Source organism: Euprymna scolopes, chromosome 22, assembly GCF_053919585.1.
Source record: "Euprymna scolopes isolate OS-2025 chromosome 22, ASM5391958v1, whole genome shotgun sequence".
Classification (NCBI taxonomy): Eukaryota; Metazoa; Mollusca; class Cephalopoda; order Sepiida; family Sepiolidae; genus Euprymna; species Euprymna scolopes.
The window spans coordinates 115,701,167-115,717,728 of NC_136503.1; the positions used below are offsets into that span (position 1 = coordinate 115,701,167).

The 16,562-nt window shown below is 34.9% G+C and overlaps 1 protein-coding gene across 1 annotated transcript in view; it reads left to right on the top strand.

The window, feature by feature from the left end:
- LOC145243677 (ATP-dependent DNA helicase Q4-like) overlaps window positions 1-15,969 on the top strand; it is a 46,729-nt gene extending 30,760 nt beyond the window's left edge. Inside the window, exon 2 of the mRNA XM_080106733.1 lies at window positions 11,631-15,969. Coding sequence (XP_079962859.1) covers window positions 11,646-15,833 — 4,188 coding nt within the window. The 5' untranslated portion in view covers window positions 11,631-11,645 and the 3' untranslated portion in view covers window positions 15,834-15,969. The remainder of the gene's footprint in view (window positions 1-11,630) is intronic.
- The last annotated feature ends 593 nt before the right edge of the window (window positions 15,970-16,562 follow it).

Consider the following 16,562-nt stretch of genomic DNA (forward strand, 5'->3'; position numbering starts at 1 on the left):
TGTCAAGGGAGCTCGCCTGTCTATTTAATTTGCTCGACTTCGGGAAGATAAATATTTAACAGTTTTCGCTCGCCGCATGTGGATTAAGCCTTTTCCTATAATTAATTCTGGCACCATTTTCCGGTTTCCCCCTACCCCCGCGTTCCACAGTAAATGAAATGCTACTCCGCAGTCAACAGTTGACCTCATTAAGTCATTAAAACGTGCACCTGCCAAATCCAAGTAATTAAATAAATTCAAACGCATTTCCGTTGGTATGTCGTCGTGGTGCAATGGTTAACGTCGCATGTTTTTTTTTCATACTTTAATTTAAAATTTTGACTCAAGGGTTCCGGTTCGATCCTCATACTTACCTACCAAAGCATTTTTTTTTATTTTACCCCCCTCCCCCACCCGGAGTTTTGATTTACCCAAAACGACACACACCTCCAAACACCCGGGCAACGCCGGGTACCCCTCGCTAGTAGGTATATAAATAACTAGTTCACAATCAAACACTTATTTATATCACTAATGGCTACTTCGATGCAAGAGAGGTAATTCTTAACCGAGTTATCTCCCATGCACTGTTTCACCGTTTTTTTTTGTTTTTTTTTCTGATAATTATAATAAATCGACGTAATTTCTGATTTTCCAATGACCGCATAATTTTTAAATTAATCCAATACTACAATGCGGCTTTTTTTAGACGGACATGGTTTAATTTCTGAGCAAGTTTGATGCCATTTTTTAATTTCTTGGGTTCAAAACTTTTCTTGAATAAATTTTCAGTCATCTCGCATGATTTACACAAAACAGAAACTAGTTCAAACACTTGGAGTTACATGTTCAAAGTTTCAGGATTTCATTCTGATCACCTATTCTGATCATACTGATTCAACTTCTTCCATGGTCTGCGCTACATCTTAGATCATGGCAGTCCATGCCATGCCCAGCAGTCCTCAGCAAGGTTGCACAAGATGGCTAGTCAATCGTGATTCTACCGTAAAAGTCTAATCAATTGTGTACCTGTTTAAGTTTTACTTTTTTAGAAAATAAAACTTATTTCAATGTGAATTTTATATAAATTTAAATGGTCTCCAAAACTTTATCTTATGTATCACAACTAGTTACTTCCTCCAATAAAGTATTTCTGAATCCTTTGAATAGTCACTGCGAGTGAACAAGAACATTTTACCATTTTTTGGTCCGTAATGTTTGCATGAATTTCCAAAAGTAAAAAAAAAAAAAAATGGTTACCATAATCAGTTAAATTTTTCATATAGATTTTGGATTTCTGTAAAAGATGGAAATTCCCATAATTGACCAATTCAATTTTCAATTTTGTAAATCCTCTCTATCTTGCCCAAAATATACCCCTATTTTCTGAGATGCAACCATAAATCATACTCTACATGAATCCTTGATGTAACTTTATTCACCAGTTGATGGTAATTTTTGCCATTTCTATTCTGTTGTTTTACTGAAAATTCAACTATGTAAACAAAGAAATAAAACGGTAATCTTGTTTCCACCATAACATTTAAAATGATTACTTTTATATGTTTTAGGGTATGCTAAAAAAGAATATCGCATTTAAATTTTCTGCAAATAAGTAGTTTTCCAGATATTAAGCAATGTCATTTTCTTATGTTATTGCTGGTGGCCATCTTGGTACATGTGTTAGCGCATACTTTCTCGGGGTTACGTTTACCAAGATGGCCACCAGCAATAACATAAGAAATGACATTGCTTAATATCCGAAAAGCTACTTATTTGCAGAAAATTTAAATGCGATATTCGTTTTCAGCATACCCGAAAACCTTAAAAGATAGTCATTTTAAAGAAAAATGTTAAGGTAGAAACAAGGTAAAAATTTACAAAATGCATCACAATGAAATTCTTTATCAAAGTGCCTAATTATTATTATTATTATTATTATTATTATTATTATTATTATTATTATTGTTTAGATATCTTCAGTTTAAAAAAAAAGGGTTTATTTTATAGATTTGAAAAAATAGTCTTGACAATGAGTTAAAAATAAATTAAAGTTTCACGATATCTTTTATTTAATTGTGAGGTGAAAGTACAGAATAGTTAACAAAACACCCTTCCCCAAGTTAAAAATGGGTTTCTAAATAATAACAACATTATTTCAGCATGGTAGCATAAGTGTACAAATACCTTTTATTTGTTATATATACATAATACATATTGTTGTTTTTTAACACTTGTTAAAAACAACAAAATAGTATTGTTTAGAAATTAAATTTGAGAAACTTGATAATTTTTTTAAATTGACAAACTCAGAATAAAAAAAAAACTTTTTTCTGCTTTCGTTTTGAAAGCAGAAAGAACAGTTTTCTATTTTTAAGAGAATACAAACTCGTTAATATGCTGACAGTGATGGTTATCACATCGCGAGCCATTTCTCTTTAAGCGGATTTGAATTTCTATAAAAAATAACATTTTAAAGAAATTTCTGCACAATTAATATCAAATACTAACATGCTAATATAGTTAATAAACAGGGTTCTCAGAATAAATAAAAACAAAAACGTTCACTTATAAATATGTCAGTATCATGACCTTTATTGATGATCACCCTGATGATGGATCACAAATGATCAGTAAGTACTTGGGTAAAAAGTAAATATAGCAGATACATCAGCTGGTGTGTGTGTGTGTGTTGGACACAAGGAAATGCATTAGGAAATTGAACGAATCTGGATATATGCAGATAGAAGTTGTCTATTGTATTTAATGAAATATATATATATATATATATATATATATATATATATATATATATATATATATATACTAGCAAAAGTACCCGTCGTTGACTGGGTTCTAAAACAGCCTACAAAAAATGGACTCTGATTTATGAAAGTATAATAGGTTATGAAAAGGAAGGGTTGTAAACAGATAGCTTCGAATTTGGGGGTATCAAAACCAAAACAAAATATGATGAAAGTAAAAAATAAAATAGATAAACCTCATAATTTATTATACCATACCTGTTCACACTGAAACACTTATCACAATATTCTGTGGATCTATATTAAAAAAGCTTGTTAAACTTTGTGACATATTTCCATTCTATGAAGGTCAGGTGCGAACGAACACCCCATAATTTTATTATACCATATTTCTTCAAACTGAAACATAATTATCAAAATATACTTACACAGATAGATATGAAAAGTCTTTATTAAAGTTTGTGCCTATTTTCATTCTATGGAGGCCAGGTGCGAACGCAGACCCCACAATTTTATTATACCATCCCTATTTAAGTTAAAACATACTTATCAAAGTATTCTTACGTACATCTATATCAAAAACACTTGTAAACGTTTTTTTTTTAATTTTTAAATTTTTTATTTCCATACTATGTGGACCAGACGCGAACGCAGACCCCACAATTTTAATGAACCACCATTCTGCCAGATCAAACATACCCATTTCTGTGTCTCGATACATCTTCTATCATTATATGTAATCAGTTTTTTAAAATAATCAACCATATAGGAGCCTATTCGTGACCACACACACACACACACATTCAGCTTTATATTATAGATATATATATTGAAAGTATTTTGACCTTTAAAACCATTTTTAAAACAAAATATATAAAAATAAATAAATAAATAAAACTTGTAGTTTGAAGAGCTTTGTTGAAAAATTCCTTTGCTGTGTAAGTTAATCAATCTGTAATAGTCGCTGTATTTATTAATGTTAATTTTAATATTTTTGTAGGGATCATCAGTTACTTACCATGAAAAACTGTTTTGAGGATATACATAAAAGTGAAATTGTGTGTGTGTACATTTCCCTACCAAACTACTCTGTCAATTTTCAGTCTACAGACTTGAAATTTGACATAAGGAGTATTGAGGTTTGAGAAAATGTTTTTAATCAGTTTTTGGCCAGAAATTTGGCTGTCAAGGGATCAAAGTTCAGCGATTTGAACTTTGAAACTATCAAACTCCTGGCAATTTTGGGTCTAAACACTTGAAATTTTACATAAAGTATATTCAGACATAGGGCAAGCTTTTTAATTGGTTTTTTGGCCGAAAATTTGGCTGCCAAGGGGTCAAAGTTCAAAAGGTTTGATCTTTGCAGACTCTGCCAAATTCCTCTGCCAATTTAGGGTCTAAACACTTGAAACTTTAGTTGTAGGTTACCCGAATTAAGTCAAACTTTTTAATATATATATACATATGCACAGTTATGAACAGTACATAGGACCCGAGCAAAGCTGGGCTGAACTGCTAGTATATATATATATAGATATATATATATATATATATATATATATGGCTGACCAGAAAGTTTCTTTGTGTTTTGAATGTCCAGCCTACTAAAGATTATTTTATATTTCTATTTTTCAAATCGTGTATTTAGTGTAGCGAGTATGTTCACATCAATGCCTTTAAGCACAGGAGTTCTCACATTTTTGCTTATATTTTAAGCCTTGAAACGAAAGATCAGGCAGAGTACTATTGACATCTGATGCTTTTTATTACAGAAAAAAAAAAGGTTACGGAAACCTGCATAAAGATATGTGTCAGGTGAATGTTACATAGTGTACCAGAAATGGTTTACTCAATTTTCAGTGAAACATACTCTTTACTCTGACCGGTCAAAGATGATCGACATTGACCAAATGAAAGCAGTAGTTGAACAAGATTGCAGATATTCTCAAAGTTTCTGAATCGAGCATAAAAAAAGGAATTGCATAAACTCAATTATGTTTCTAAACTTAATGTTTGGGTTCATCCTTCCTAAAAAAGACAAACTCTTTGGCCAACCCAATGCATTATTATTCATTCACTAAGAGTTTTCACACATTCCATCATCAAAGAATTCTCTTTGAGTACAACTTGTGGTGTTCCTTGGAGTCTGGCAACAAGTCTCCCCAGATTTCCAGTACTCTTTTTTCTTTTTTTTTTTTCTTTTTTTTTACATAGGCATCACCACTTATCAAGGCCAAGAGGCCACTCGAGGATAAGGGTTAAAGCGTGTACAGTAGAAATTGGACAATATAGTAACCGTTAGTAATGGATATTCGGTAAATTTGTTAACTTATATGGAACAGCTCATCAAAAACTTGTTTACGTTAGACTTGAAGACAACCATATTGTAGTCAGCTGGAAAGCAGAAAAACGGAAGACAATTCTATAGGCGTGCAGTTCTAAGAAAGAAGCTTTGCTCATGGAATCTACGATTAGGTTTAGGCACAGATAAAGAGTGGGGGGAAACTAGTGATAGTATTTTCTGCTAGACAGGTGTTTCTTGTGAAAGTTTGGTGAGGGGGACCATAGAATGGAACTCAGCCGAGCACCTGCCATGAAAATAACGATAAAGCAGAGACAAACTGGCAACATTTCTTTTGTGAGAAAGAGTTTGCAGGGAAGAGAAAAGGACATCTCCCACAAGGCTACGAAGTTTATTTTTAACTCTATCAAGGCAGGATAAGTCCTTTCTAGCAGCTCCTGCCCAGATGTGGCAACAGTACTCCATCCTTGGACGTACCTGGCTCTTATATAGATAGAGAATTACATCAGCAGTGAGATATCTACTGGATCGATAGAAGGATCCCACCATTTTTCCAGCGGCCTTGGCAATGGATTTAATGTATGTGTTCCATTTAAGATCAGGAGTAAAGGTCAAGCCCAGAAGCTTGTCAAAACATAAGGCCTCCCCAAGACGAGAGCCATTCATTTCAATTGATGCCAGATGGGGATTAGAGCATTGACGATGTAAAGATAAAAGCTTGGTTTTAAATGCATTAAAAGTAACAAGCCACTTCTTTCCCCATTGTACCACTTGCTCAAGATCAGAGGAGAGACAATCAGAGAGAACTTGGTCGTTTACTGTCTTAGCTGTGCTACCATAGATAGTAGTGTCATCAGAATAGATGTCTACGAATGATGTAAGGATGTGATTTGGAAGATCATTAATATAGATCAGGAAGAGAGTTGGGCCAGTATGAACCCCTGAGGGACTCCAGCATTAATACTGAGAGCTTCTGATTTCTGCCCATCAACCACTACTCTTATGAACCTATCAGAGAGAAATGATTTAATAATTGAGAAGACATTTCCAGTTATACCGTACCTGGAGATTTTATGAAGTAAATCTTTATGCCATACTTTGATATGTCAAGAGCAATTGCCCTAGAAAGGTAACCTCCGTCGAGAGATTCGCTAGTCCTATGAGATATAACTGTAAGCACATCTGCTGTAGATCTAGCAGAACGGAAACCATATTGCGTGTCACTAAGAAGGTTATTTTTGCTGAGATGGTTGATTACTTCTCTGTTTAACACAGATTCCAGCAACTTACTCATGACACACAGGAGACTTATTGGCCTGTACTGTGAGGGAGATGAGCGATCACCTGAATTCTTAAATATGGGGCATACTGATGAGATTTTCCAGGGTGATGGGAAGCAATTCTCCTTGACAACGTTTAAACAGTTTTGTAAGTATGGGCGCAAGTTCTGGTTGAAGTCTTTTGAGTACTATAATTGGAATACTGTCAGGGCCTGTTGCTTTACTGGAATCAAGGTTTTTGATTAGCTTGGCAACATCACGTACAGATATTTGTATATCATATAGCATGTTTTCTGATACAGGAGGAAATATTGGAGGTTGGCAGCCTTGGTCACAAAGGTTAGAATTAGCTGCAAAGTTCTTGGCAAAGAGTTTGGCTTTGTCTGATGCTGACGAGATTACCTCAGGTCCATTTATGAGAGTTGGAATAGAGCACACGCTTCTGTTCAGGATTCTGTTTGCTATTCGCCAAAACTGGTGGGAACCAAGCCGCTGCTCAGCTACTTTGAACTTGACGGACTGAGCATACAACTCTCTTGCATTCTTTATTACTTTTTTACAGTGGTTGCTGGCAGTTCTGAAAGCGGCTTTAGTCTCAGTATATCTATTACGTTGCAAGCAATGGAAAAAGTGATTTCTATGTGCAATGGCAGCAGCACATTCCGGAGAGAACCACGGCTGGCTGTTAGGGTTTTGCTGGAATTTTTTCAAGGGTATGAAACGGTCTATACCTACAATTAACCATTCTGTCAGGCCTAATACTATAGAGGACACATCCTTTTTAAACATGGAACATAGAGGTAGATCTGATATAAATATGCGGAAGCTATCCCAGTCAGCCATAGAGTATCAATATACTGTATGATGAAGAGGTACGTCTGAAGACTTATTACATTTCATTTTTATCTTAACTGATACAACTGAGTGGTTGGAAGATCCAAGTGGAGACAGAACAGAAGCTGAACACAGTTCAGGGCAAGTTGTGAGAAAGAGGTCTAGGAGATTTGCATACTGGCTGTCAGTATCGGGAACATGGGTGGGTTCGGGAACAATCTGAGTGAGGTCATAAGCAATGGAGAAATCATGACAGAACCTCCTCTCATCATTGGTCTTGTTTGACTACTCTCCACCTCTTTCGATAAACTTTGCAAATTAATTTGCGTCATCACAACTAGGGTTGTACCGAGTTTTTGGCAGATAATCGGTAATCAGCCAATTTGCCGATTAATTACTGTTCTCTTTCCTATTAAATTTAAATCATTTCATCTACCAAGAAAATCATCAGATAACATTGGCACATTTACATAGTAACTGCCAATTCAACTTAACATTCAATTATCTGGCCACTATTATAGCTTTTTGCCTTTATTAACTAAAATTTAAAAACACAAAGTATAATTTCCAATTCTTAAATGAAAATAATTAAACAATTAGATGAGAAAAAAGAAATTACAAACCAACTACAAAGTACAATTGTAATTCTTTAAGTGAATAACTATAAGCTGAAGTTCTGCATCTGCTGCTGCTGCTCTATTTCCTCTTCTATTTTTACTGCCTGCTTCCTCTGCTCTCATAGTCTCCTCAGTATTTAAAGTTGAATACTTTTAAGTTGTAATGTAGAAACATTAGAGTTTCTATATTCTCAGGACACAGCCTGTTCCTCATAGGTTCATACACATTAACACCTGTACTAAAGAACCTTTCAATCTCCACAAATGAAGGTGATGCCCTTAAATACTTTGAGGCCAGTTAACTCAGCGTAGGTAAGGTCTTCTTCTTCCACCACTGAAATGGGTCATCACTTCTTGCGAGTAGTTGTAAAGCTACGTAATGATCAAGTTCTTTTGTGCACTTAACCATCAGGAATTTACTTCTGTTTGAGTCTAGATTATGTTTCTTGTATTTCTGTTATGGTTGCCGTCTCTAGGTTTAACTTAGCTTCTAGCTGCTCTAAGTTTTGATTTATTCTCAAAGCTAAAATTGTAGGTATTATCATCGATGTGGTTGAAGTTCTTTGACTTGCTTCTTTGGTGATTTCTTTAACTGGACAATTATTTGAACATTGGAAAATCGTTAAGGTAGAAATTTTATAGCGTCCTAAATTATCGAATGAAAAAATGAACGACTCAAAATTCCGGTTTGTGCAAATCATTCTGGTTCACATATATGCCATGAAAAATTCATTTCTGATTAATGTTTACCAGATCCAAAAATATTCTATTATTCTAAACAGCCAAGTTCGTTTGCTTATTTTGAAACCAGTAAACATTAATCAGAAAGGACTTTTTCTGGGCATTCAACGTAAAGCAGAACGGTCCACACAAAATGGAAATAAATTATTTGTAAACAATCATAGCGTTAACTTGAACAAAGCCAATACAAAAATAAAATAAAAATGTTAAAACAATAGTACTTATGCAGAGAACATTTTTGGAAACTCATTTCTTAACATGTAGAGAAGAGGGTGTTTTTTCAACTAGTCTGTATTTTCACCTAACAAATAAGCAATACAAAACGTGATTTGTGCCACAAACATTGAAGAAGGACAACTGAAGTTAAAGGAAAGACTGTGGAAGAGGTTGAGGGAACCACCTCAAATGGACGAATGTAATCAGTGCCAAGTGAAGAATTCAACAGAATCGCAAAGAAATACCAATTGTATAAAGAACTCTATTGTTAATAACATGCAGTTCTTACTTTTATTAAAATTAACGTTTATGCTGAACATGTATGTTTACTTAATAAAATTAAATGGATGTTGAACATGTACGTTTACTTAATAAAATCGCTATGATAAACAATGTGAAAAACACTACATAAAATTATTAAATTTCTTAAGGATACTATTTAAGAAGTACATGGTGTAAAGAGCTGACATTTGGATATAGCATTCTACAATATGTATTGATAAGACATGCAATATTCCAGATTTGTATCTTTTTATAATTTTTTTGGGATTTGTATTACTGTACACATAGATTCGAAAAAGTTGTCAAAAGACAAATATATAACAAATAAATTTTATCAAAGGCAAGATAAGTTATTTTTCTACCTAACTGGATATGTTTTTAGTGTTTTCATTTAATGTAACATGTTTAATCAGCTCAAAAAAACATACAGTGTCTACCGATGTATTGGAAAATTAAAAATGGCGCCCGATTCTCTCTTTGGCATGGTAAGTTTGGGAAAAGGAGTTAAAATTAAAAAACTAGACAAAATACTGTCAAAACACACACCAAATATATGTCAGCCTATGTCACGGTAACATATATTGAGTGAGTTTCTAACAGTATTTTGTCTAGTTTTTATTTGTTGCTAAATCCTGCAAGACTAAGAAAACTTTATTGAAGATTTTATACTCATCCAAAATATTGTGCAATTCTTCACTTATTCTTGCACCTGTGTGTGTACCAGGGAATATAACTCTAAGAATAGCTCTGCACTGTTCAAAGTTATTTGAAAGCCAATGACCTGTTTTTTTTTTTTTACATGTGTGTAACCACTTATCAAGGCCCAGAGGCCACTCAAGGATAAGGGTTAATAGGTATACATTAGTCATTGTGATTTTAGCATAGTAAACAGTGGGAATTTTGTAACTTGGATTACTTAGGGGGACGATTCAATTAGAACTTGTTCACATTGGACTTTTTCTTTTTTTTTTTTTCATAGGTATCACCACATTATCAAGGCCAAGAGGCCACTCAAAGATAAGGGTTAAAGAGTGTACAGTAGAAATTGGATAATATAATAATCATTAGTAATGAAAATTTGTTAAATTTGATAACTTATATGGAACGGCTCATCAAGAACTTATTTACGTTAAACTCAGAAAAGGAACATTATCTGTTGTAGCTTCTTAAATGTATGTAGTTTATAAAATGCTGCTAATTTCAGTGAGAGATAGTTGAATTTTTGTTTTACTTTTATAAATATACCAAATTATTTCACAGTGAAGTATTTTTTATGGAATGCTCTAATTTGAACCAGGTTTTGCAATAAACCTATTGAATCCAATGTCAGATGTTACAGTTATGGTTGTTTTGTTACAGTTATGTTATGTTATGGTTGAATGTCAACAGCAATCATTTCTCTTATCACATAATGGATCTCTTGTAAGCTGTGATCATTAGTATTTCACTTTCTTTTTGGCCAATATTGATTCTATAGTAGTTTGGTGTTTTGCTGAAGGCTTGTAGTTGCTGGAATGTCTGTCACTGAATATTCATTGTTCTTTTATTTCTTATCTGCAACTTTTGCTTCTTTTGAATGAACATTTCTAAGATGGATTAACATATTAGTCATTGTAAAAGTTTTTACTGATTTGCTACCCTTTGATGTAATAGATTGACATAACTTGCAAGCAGTTGTATTCTTATTCTTTGGATTGACATCAAAATACTTCCAGCAGAAACTGGTTACTATAATATTTGAAGGTTGTCAATATGTAGTTAATTTTTTACATATTGAATCACATATGACAAATATATAATTAGTAATTTATCTCAATAAAATATACATTATCTAAACCATAAAAATAAAAATATATTACAAGAATCCGAAAATGAGAAACAAGCGTATGGCTTTATTTTTGGTTCGCACATTGTTGCAATTTACTGTTAAATTCCTCAACATGAAAACTGAAAGGTGAAGTAATAATTTTCTTTGACAAATGATTTAAAGTAAAAAATAATGTTAATTCAGTAGGAAAAGAAAAGACTGAAATTTTACATATGCTTACATTTCTTTGCTTCAAATTCAATGCAATTGTAAAAGTTTACATGTTAACAGTGCGTCATGGCTGTTATTTGATATGGTGTAGACGATGCATAAATTTTAATTGATAAATTTTAACTGGCAAACAAAATTTGTCTTCGTTTACAATATAATTAATATTAGTATAATTTATGACAACAAAATTTGCTGCTAAATCAACGTTAGAAAACCTATTAATTGGCCGATTAATCAGTGATCTGTAATAAGCCAATTTTATAATGAGTACATTCCTAATCGCAACAATCATTTACCATCGATTTCTCATTGGTAGAGGCCATTGCTCTTCACTGGAGTTGCAATAAGTCTCCCCCCAAGGTTTCAGTCCTCTTCGCACTCAGCCAGTGGAGACCTAGTTAGTGCTTTCTCTCCTCGGACTTTCCATCTTCCTTGACCCTTCGACTATTTGGTGCGATGCCAGTCATGCTGACCCTAGTTTTTTGGGGGGAGGGGGATAAAGGGAAAGGGAGAGTATTATTATTATTATTATTATTATATGATTTTATTTAATTCTGTTTATTTGAATTTTTTCAGGATTGGCTTTTGAAAATGGAGAAGTTGAAAGAATTAAAAGCAGCTCTGAAAACTTGGGAGCATCAGTTTTTCAAGGAGAATGAGCGGAAGCCAAATCGAGAAGACATTAATCTGTCCTCGGATAAAGTCCAAGATGCATACCGCAGATACTACAAGTTAAAAGCCGAACTTGGTAATACATCAACGCCGGTCTGCAAGAATAAACCTGAAGAAACAAAAGGAGAAGTTGTCTGGGGTGAGTCGTTAAATCGTTCTTTTGAACGTAAACAAACTCCTAAAACTACTCCAGCCAAGTCTATCGACATTGGAAATAAAAATATAGGAAGCAAAACACCTAAATTCTTAGAGAAACTTTCTACCAACATGTTTATCAACTCCAAAAAATGTGATGCTTTGAAAAAACTGACACGGCATCGTTCATTATCATCTGGTTCCCTGTCTTTGAATGGAAGTAAAAATAGTAAAAATAATTCCGAAGAGGTTGATTTTCAGGATTGCAAAGATGATGCTTTGTTGTACCATTCTGTAGATTCCATTATTCCAAATCAAGATGTGGATTCCTCAACGCATGAGGATGTCTTTGAGTCTTCCATTCAACAACACTCAACCTCTGTTTCTAACCCGACTTCAGAACCAGTTATCTCCCCTTCTGTCTTTAAAAGCCTCCCAAACATCTCTACACCTGCAAGACATTTGAAAACCAGGAAACCCTTTCTATTTGAAACCCCTGATATGTTACTAAATAAGAAAACTCGTAAGTTTTCAATTTCCACTTCATTTTCTTATAGGGAAGGACAAAACACGGGTAGTCCATATTCTGGATTTGAATTTTACAATAGTAACCCTGCCAGCCCAGAAAAATCACTTGTTTCATCTGATTTTAATAATATGGAAAATTCTTTAGATTTTTCAGACAAATCTTCATTATCTTCTATTACGCCAAAAAATATCTGTGAACAAAAAGAATTGGATAAAAATAATGAACATACACCATCTAGTCTAAATAAACCCGTGTTCTGTTTGGACTCGTATGATAGTCACATTTTCAAACAGGAAAATCTTGCGATATCCAGCGATTGCTTCAGCAAAGAAAAATTGCTTCCTTCACATAATTTGAAGACTAACACAAATACAGAAGATCTTGGTTCAGAAAATCCTGATATCTGTGATCACCAGACTTCTCAACGAAAGAGGTCACTCATTCGATATAATGACTCTGTAACTCCAGATGCTAAAAGAGTTAAACAAAAGGAGATTTCTAGCCCTGATCTTGGAGACAATCAAAATCAGACAAATAAGGATGTATCTGTTGATGATTGTGACAATAAAAATAAAAATTTATTAAAGATAAACACGCAAAAATCTATGGATGATGAATCCGATGTTTCTTCTAAAAAGGTTAAAAAAACAAGTACCAAAACATCAGCTCCCTCCAGATCTTCCCAAATAAACAGTTCACAAAACTTTGTTCGACTGAACATGAAAATCAAACGATACTCAAAAAAAGGCCAGCGTGTTAAAGGTGCCATCTATAAGCGTCAACAGTGGAAGAAGAGGCAAAGAGATGGTCAAAAATCTTATGGCGATAAATGTTTTCGTTGCGGTCAGTCTGGTCATTGGGCCAGCAAGTGTATCAATGCTCCCTCAAGATCACTGTCAGCAAAGACAGCTAAAAGCAAGCTGGAGGAAGAAAAAATTTCTGTGGATGAAGAAGAATATCCAACCATTGCTGAGGCTGTTGCTCTGGCCAGAGGAGTGTCTCTACCTAAACAGAACAAAGACAATCCACTGTCGGACGAAGATGCTGAGAGCATGATTGTAAGAACTCCAATCGAATCGTACACTAAGAAGCCGACGCGTGAAAGTATCAAATCCTTATTTTTGTTAAACGCCGACGGTTCTTTACCTGATGTAACAGACAAACTTGAAGAAGCTCTTTTGAAATTTGGTTTCAGTGAGTTCCGACAAGGTCAGAAGCAAGCCATCATGCGGACTCTTTGCGGCCTGTCTACTCTTGTTATTCTCTCAACAGGTTGCGGTAAGTCTCTTTGCTACCAGCTTCCAGCTTATATGTATAGTCAAAGGTCTAAATGCATCACAATAGTTGTCTCCCCTTTGGTGTCTCTAATGGAGGATCAGATTGCAGGTTTGCCACCAGGTATTCATGGTGCATGTTTGCATACGAACATGACTCAGTCACAAAGGGATGCAGTTATTGCTGCAGTGAACAAGGGCAGCGTTCATTTTTTGTTGCTATCACCTGAGGCAGTGGTCGGCAGGCAAAAGTCGGTGTTATCAGAATTGAACGAAGATGTAAAAATTGCTTTTGCCTGCATTGACGAAGCCCATTGTCTGTCACAATGGTCACATAATTTCCGTCCGTCATATCTCCAAGTCTGTCAAGTACTCAAGAATAAGTTTGGTGTGAATTGTTTTCTTGGTTTGACGGCCACTGCCACGTTGTCTCAGAGTAAGCATATAGCCGAACACCTCTGGATTTCTGATTGTGATGAGGCGGTTATCAGAGGAGCCCCAGTACCTAAAAATCTTATTTTGTCCGTGTCAAGAGATTCATATCGAGATGAGTCACTTTTAGAATTGTTACAAGGAGATCGATTCTCCAAGTGTGAATCGATTATAATTTATTGCACGCGAAGGGATCAAACAGAAAGGATAGCGACATTGATTAGGACTTGTTTGAAAGAAAAGTTCTTGGAGATTTTTAAGGAAGCTGAAGAATTTACTGATTCTTTAGAGTCTGCGACTAAGAAAAAGAAAAAAAACAAAAAAAAATCGAAACCTAAGTTAATTTGCGAAGCGTATCATGCTGGATTGACTGCATATCAACGAAAACGTATCCAAAATGCTTTTATGTCCGGACAGTTGTGGATTGTTGTGGCCACTGTCGCATTTGGGATGGGCCTGGACAAGTCTAATGTTCGTGGAGTTATCCATTACAATATGCCAAGAAGTTTTGAGAGTTATGTGCAAGAGATTGGCAGAGCCGGGCGAGACCGAAAAACGTCCCACTGCCACCTCTTCCTCGATGGAAATGGCAACGACATGGGTGAGCTGAAGAAACACGTTTACTCAAACACAATCAGTCGGTTTACAGTGAAAAAGTTTATCGAGAAGATTCTGAAACGTTGTCGCTGTCTGGAAATTCATAAAAAGTGCAGCGAGAAAGAAAAGGAGAATTTAGATGGAGAATTATCCAGTGAAACGTCAAACGTGTTCCTTGATTTCCGTTATGGGAACCGTGTCTGCCAGGGTCATGAAAGAGCTGTCCCGATTGAACCACTTGTTAACGAACTTGACCTGAAACAAGAGAATATCGCTACTTTATTCTGTTACCTGGAACTTGGATTTGAAGGGCTTTTAAAATCTTTACCGTTAACCTATGCCACTTGCAAAATGAACTGCTATGGTGGACCTGCGCAGCTGCAACAAGTTGCCAAAACATGTCCACCTATGGGTGTTGCAATTGCACGGCAGAAACTTGATGGACAGAAATTCTCCGATAGTTCATCCATTCAGTTTTCAGTAATTGAACTGAGTGATAGTATGGGCTGGAATTCTGGGCTTGTAAAGCGAGAGCTGAAAATGCTTCAGTGGAATATTGACAGCTCGTATGGATCGAAGAAGAGTGGTGTTATGGTAGAATTTTCAGATCTCTCGTTCCATTTTATTGTGCCAGGGGATCTCACAGACGAAGAGCAGGACAGTATTGTCGATAATCTGTACGATCGCGTTACAACCCAAGAAAAATTGGAACTCCACCAAATACACCGTGTCCACAAGGCCCTCAAATCTGTCTCTTACAACAGCATCTATGCCTGCTCAGATAAAATGGATTCAAAAAGGAGTGATCGTCTGCATGAACTGATTCTCGAATATTTTGATAAAACCTCTTGCCAGGAAGTGGATCCAGATGAAGAAGTAGATGACACCGCAGACGTTCAGCAACTCGAATACAACATGGATCAAATCCGTGCCAACGTCAGAAAGTTTCTTTCCATTTATTCTCATGAACATAACTTTACCGGTCACAGTATTGCCAGGATCTTCCATGGCATCGACAGCCCTTGCTATCCAGCTAAAGTATGGGGTCGAGTCCGACAATTTTGGCGACTTTATATTGGGTCAGATTTTCAAACTCTTGTAAATATTTCCTCTGAAGAAATTGTTAACCAAAGGCGTTGATTATTTTATATTGAAAGTTGATGCAAAAAATAATTTGTTAACTGTTCACGTTTTTAAACTGTTATCCCCATCTTAATGATTTTCCGCAGCTCAAAATCGTCAGCACCAAGACTTAGACACATGAAGTCAGCAGGATTTAAAAAGGAATGATTTTTTTTTTTTTTACAATTTTAAGATTTACGCATTCATGTTAAAAAATTTTTGAGATGCGGATTGCTAGTATGTATTATTTGGAATTTTTGGACTACTGTTCTCACTTTGAATGTTATTTTTACAATGTTTCAGACAATTTAATCTGATCTTCCTCAGGTGTGTCTTGTCGAACTCTGGTATCTGGCTGAGGTAATAAGAGCAGATTCTGCAGATTAAATAAAGCATTCCATATAAAATTCTCTACAGATTCCTGGCACCTAAAGAAAGTGAAAGATTATATCAATGGAAATGTGAGAATAATGTCTAAGATGAAAACAATAGTCCAAATAATATGAATTACCCATTCATTCATGTAAATCACTTTGGTTACCGTTTTTACACTTTGTTTTGCTTACCTTATTTCAAAATCTCTCCATTCTCTTTGCATTGAAATTTAATACGTCCATTCATATCCTTTTATGTAAATAATTACATTAAAGAAACAAAATGTTATCCGTTATATATATAATATACTGTTTTGTTTTTAAATCCCTGAAAAAGTTTTTCATGATTAACAACTGATGATCCCTAAAATAA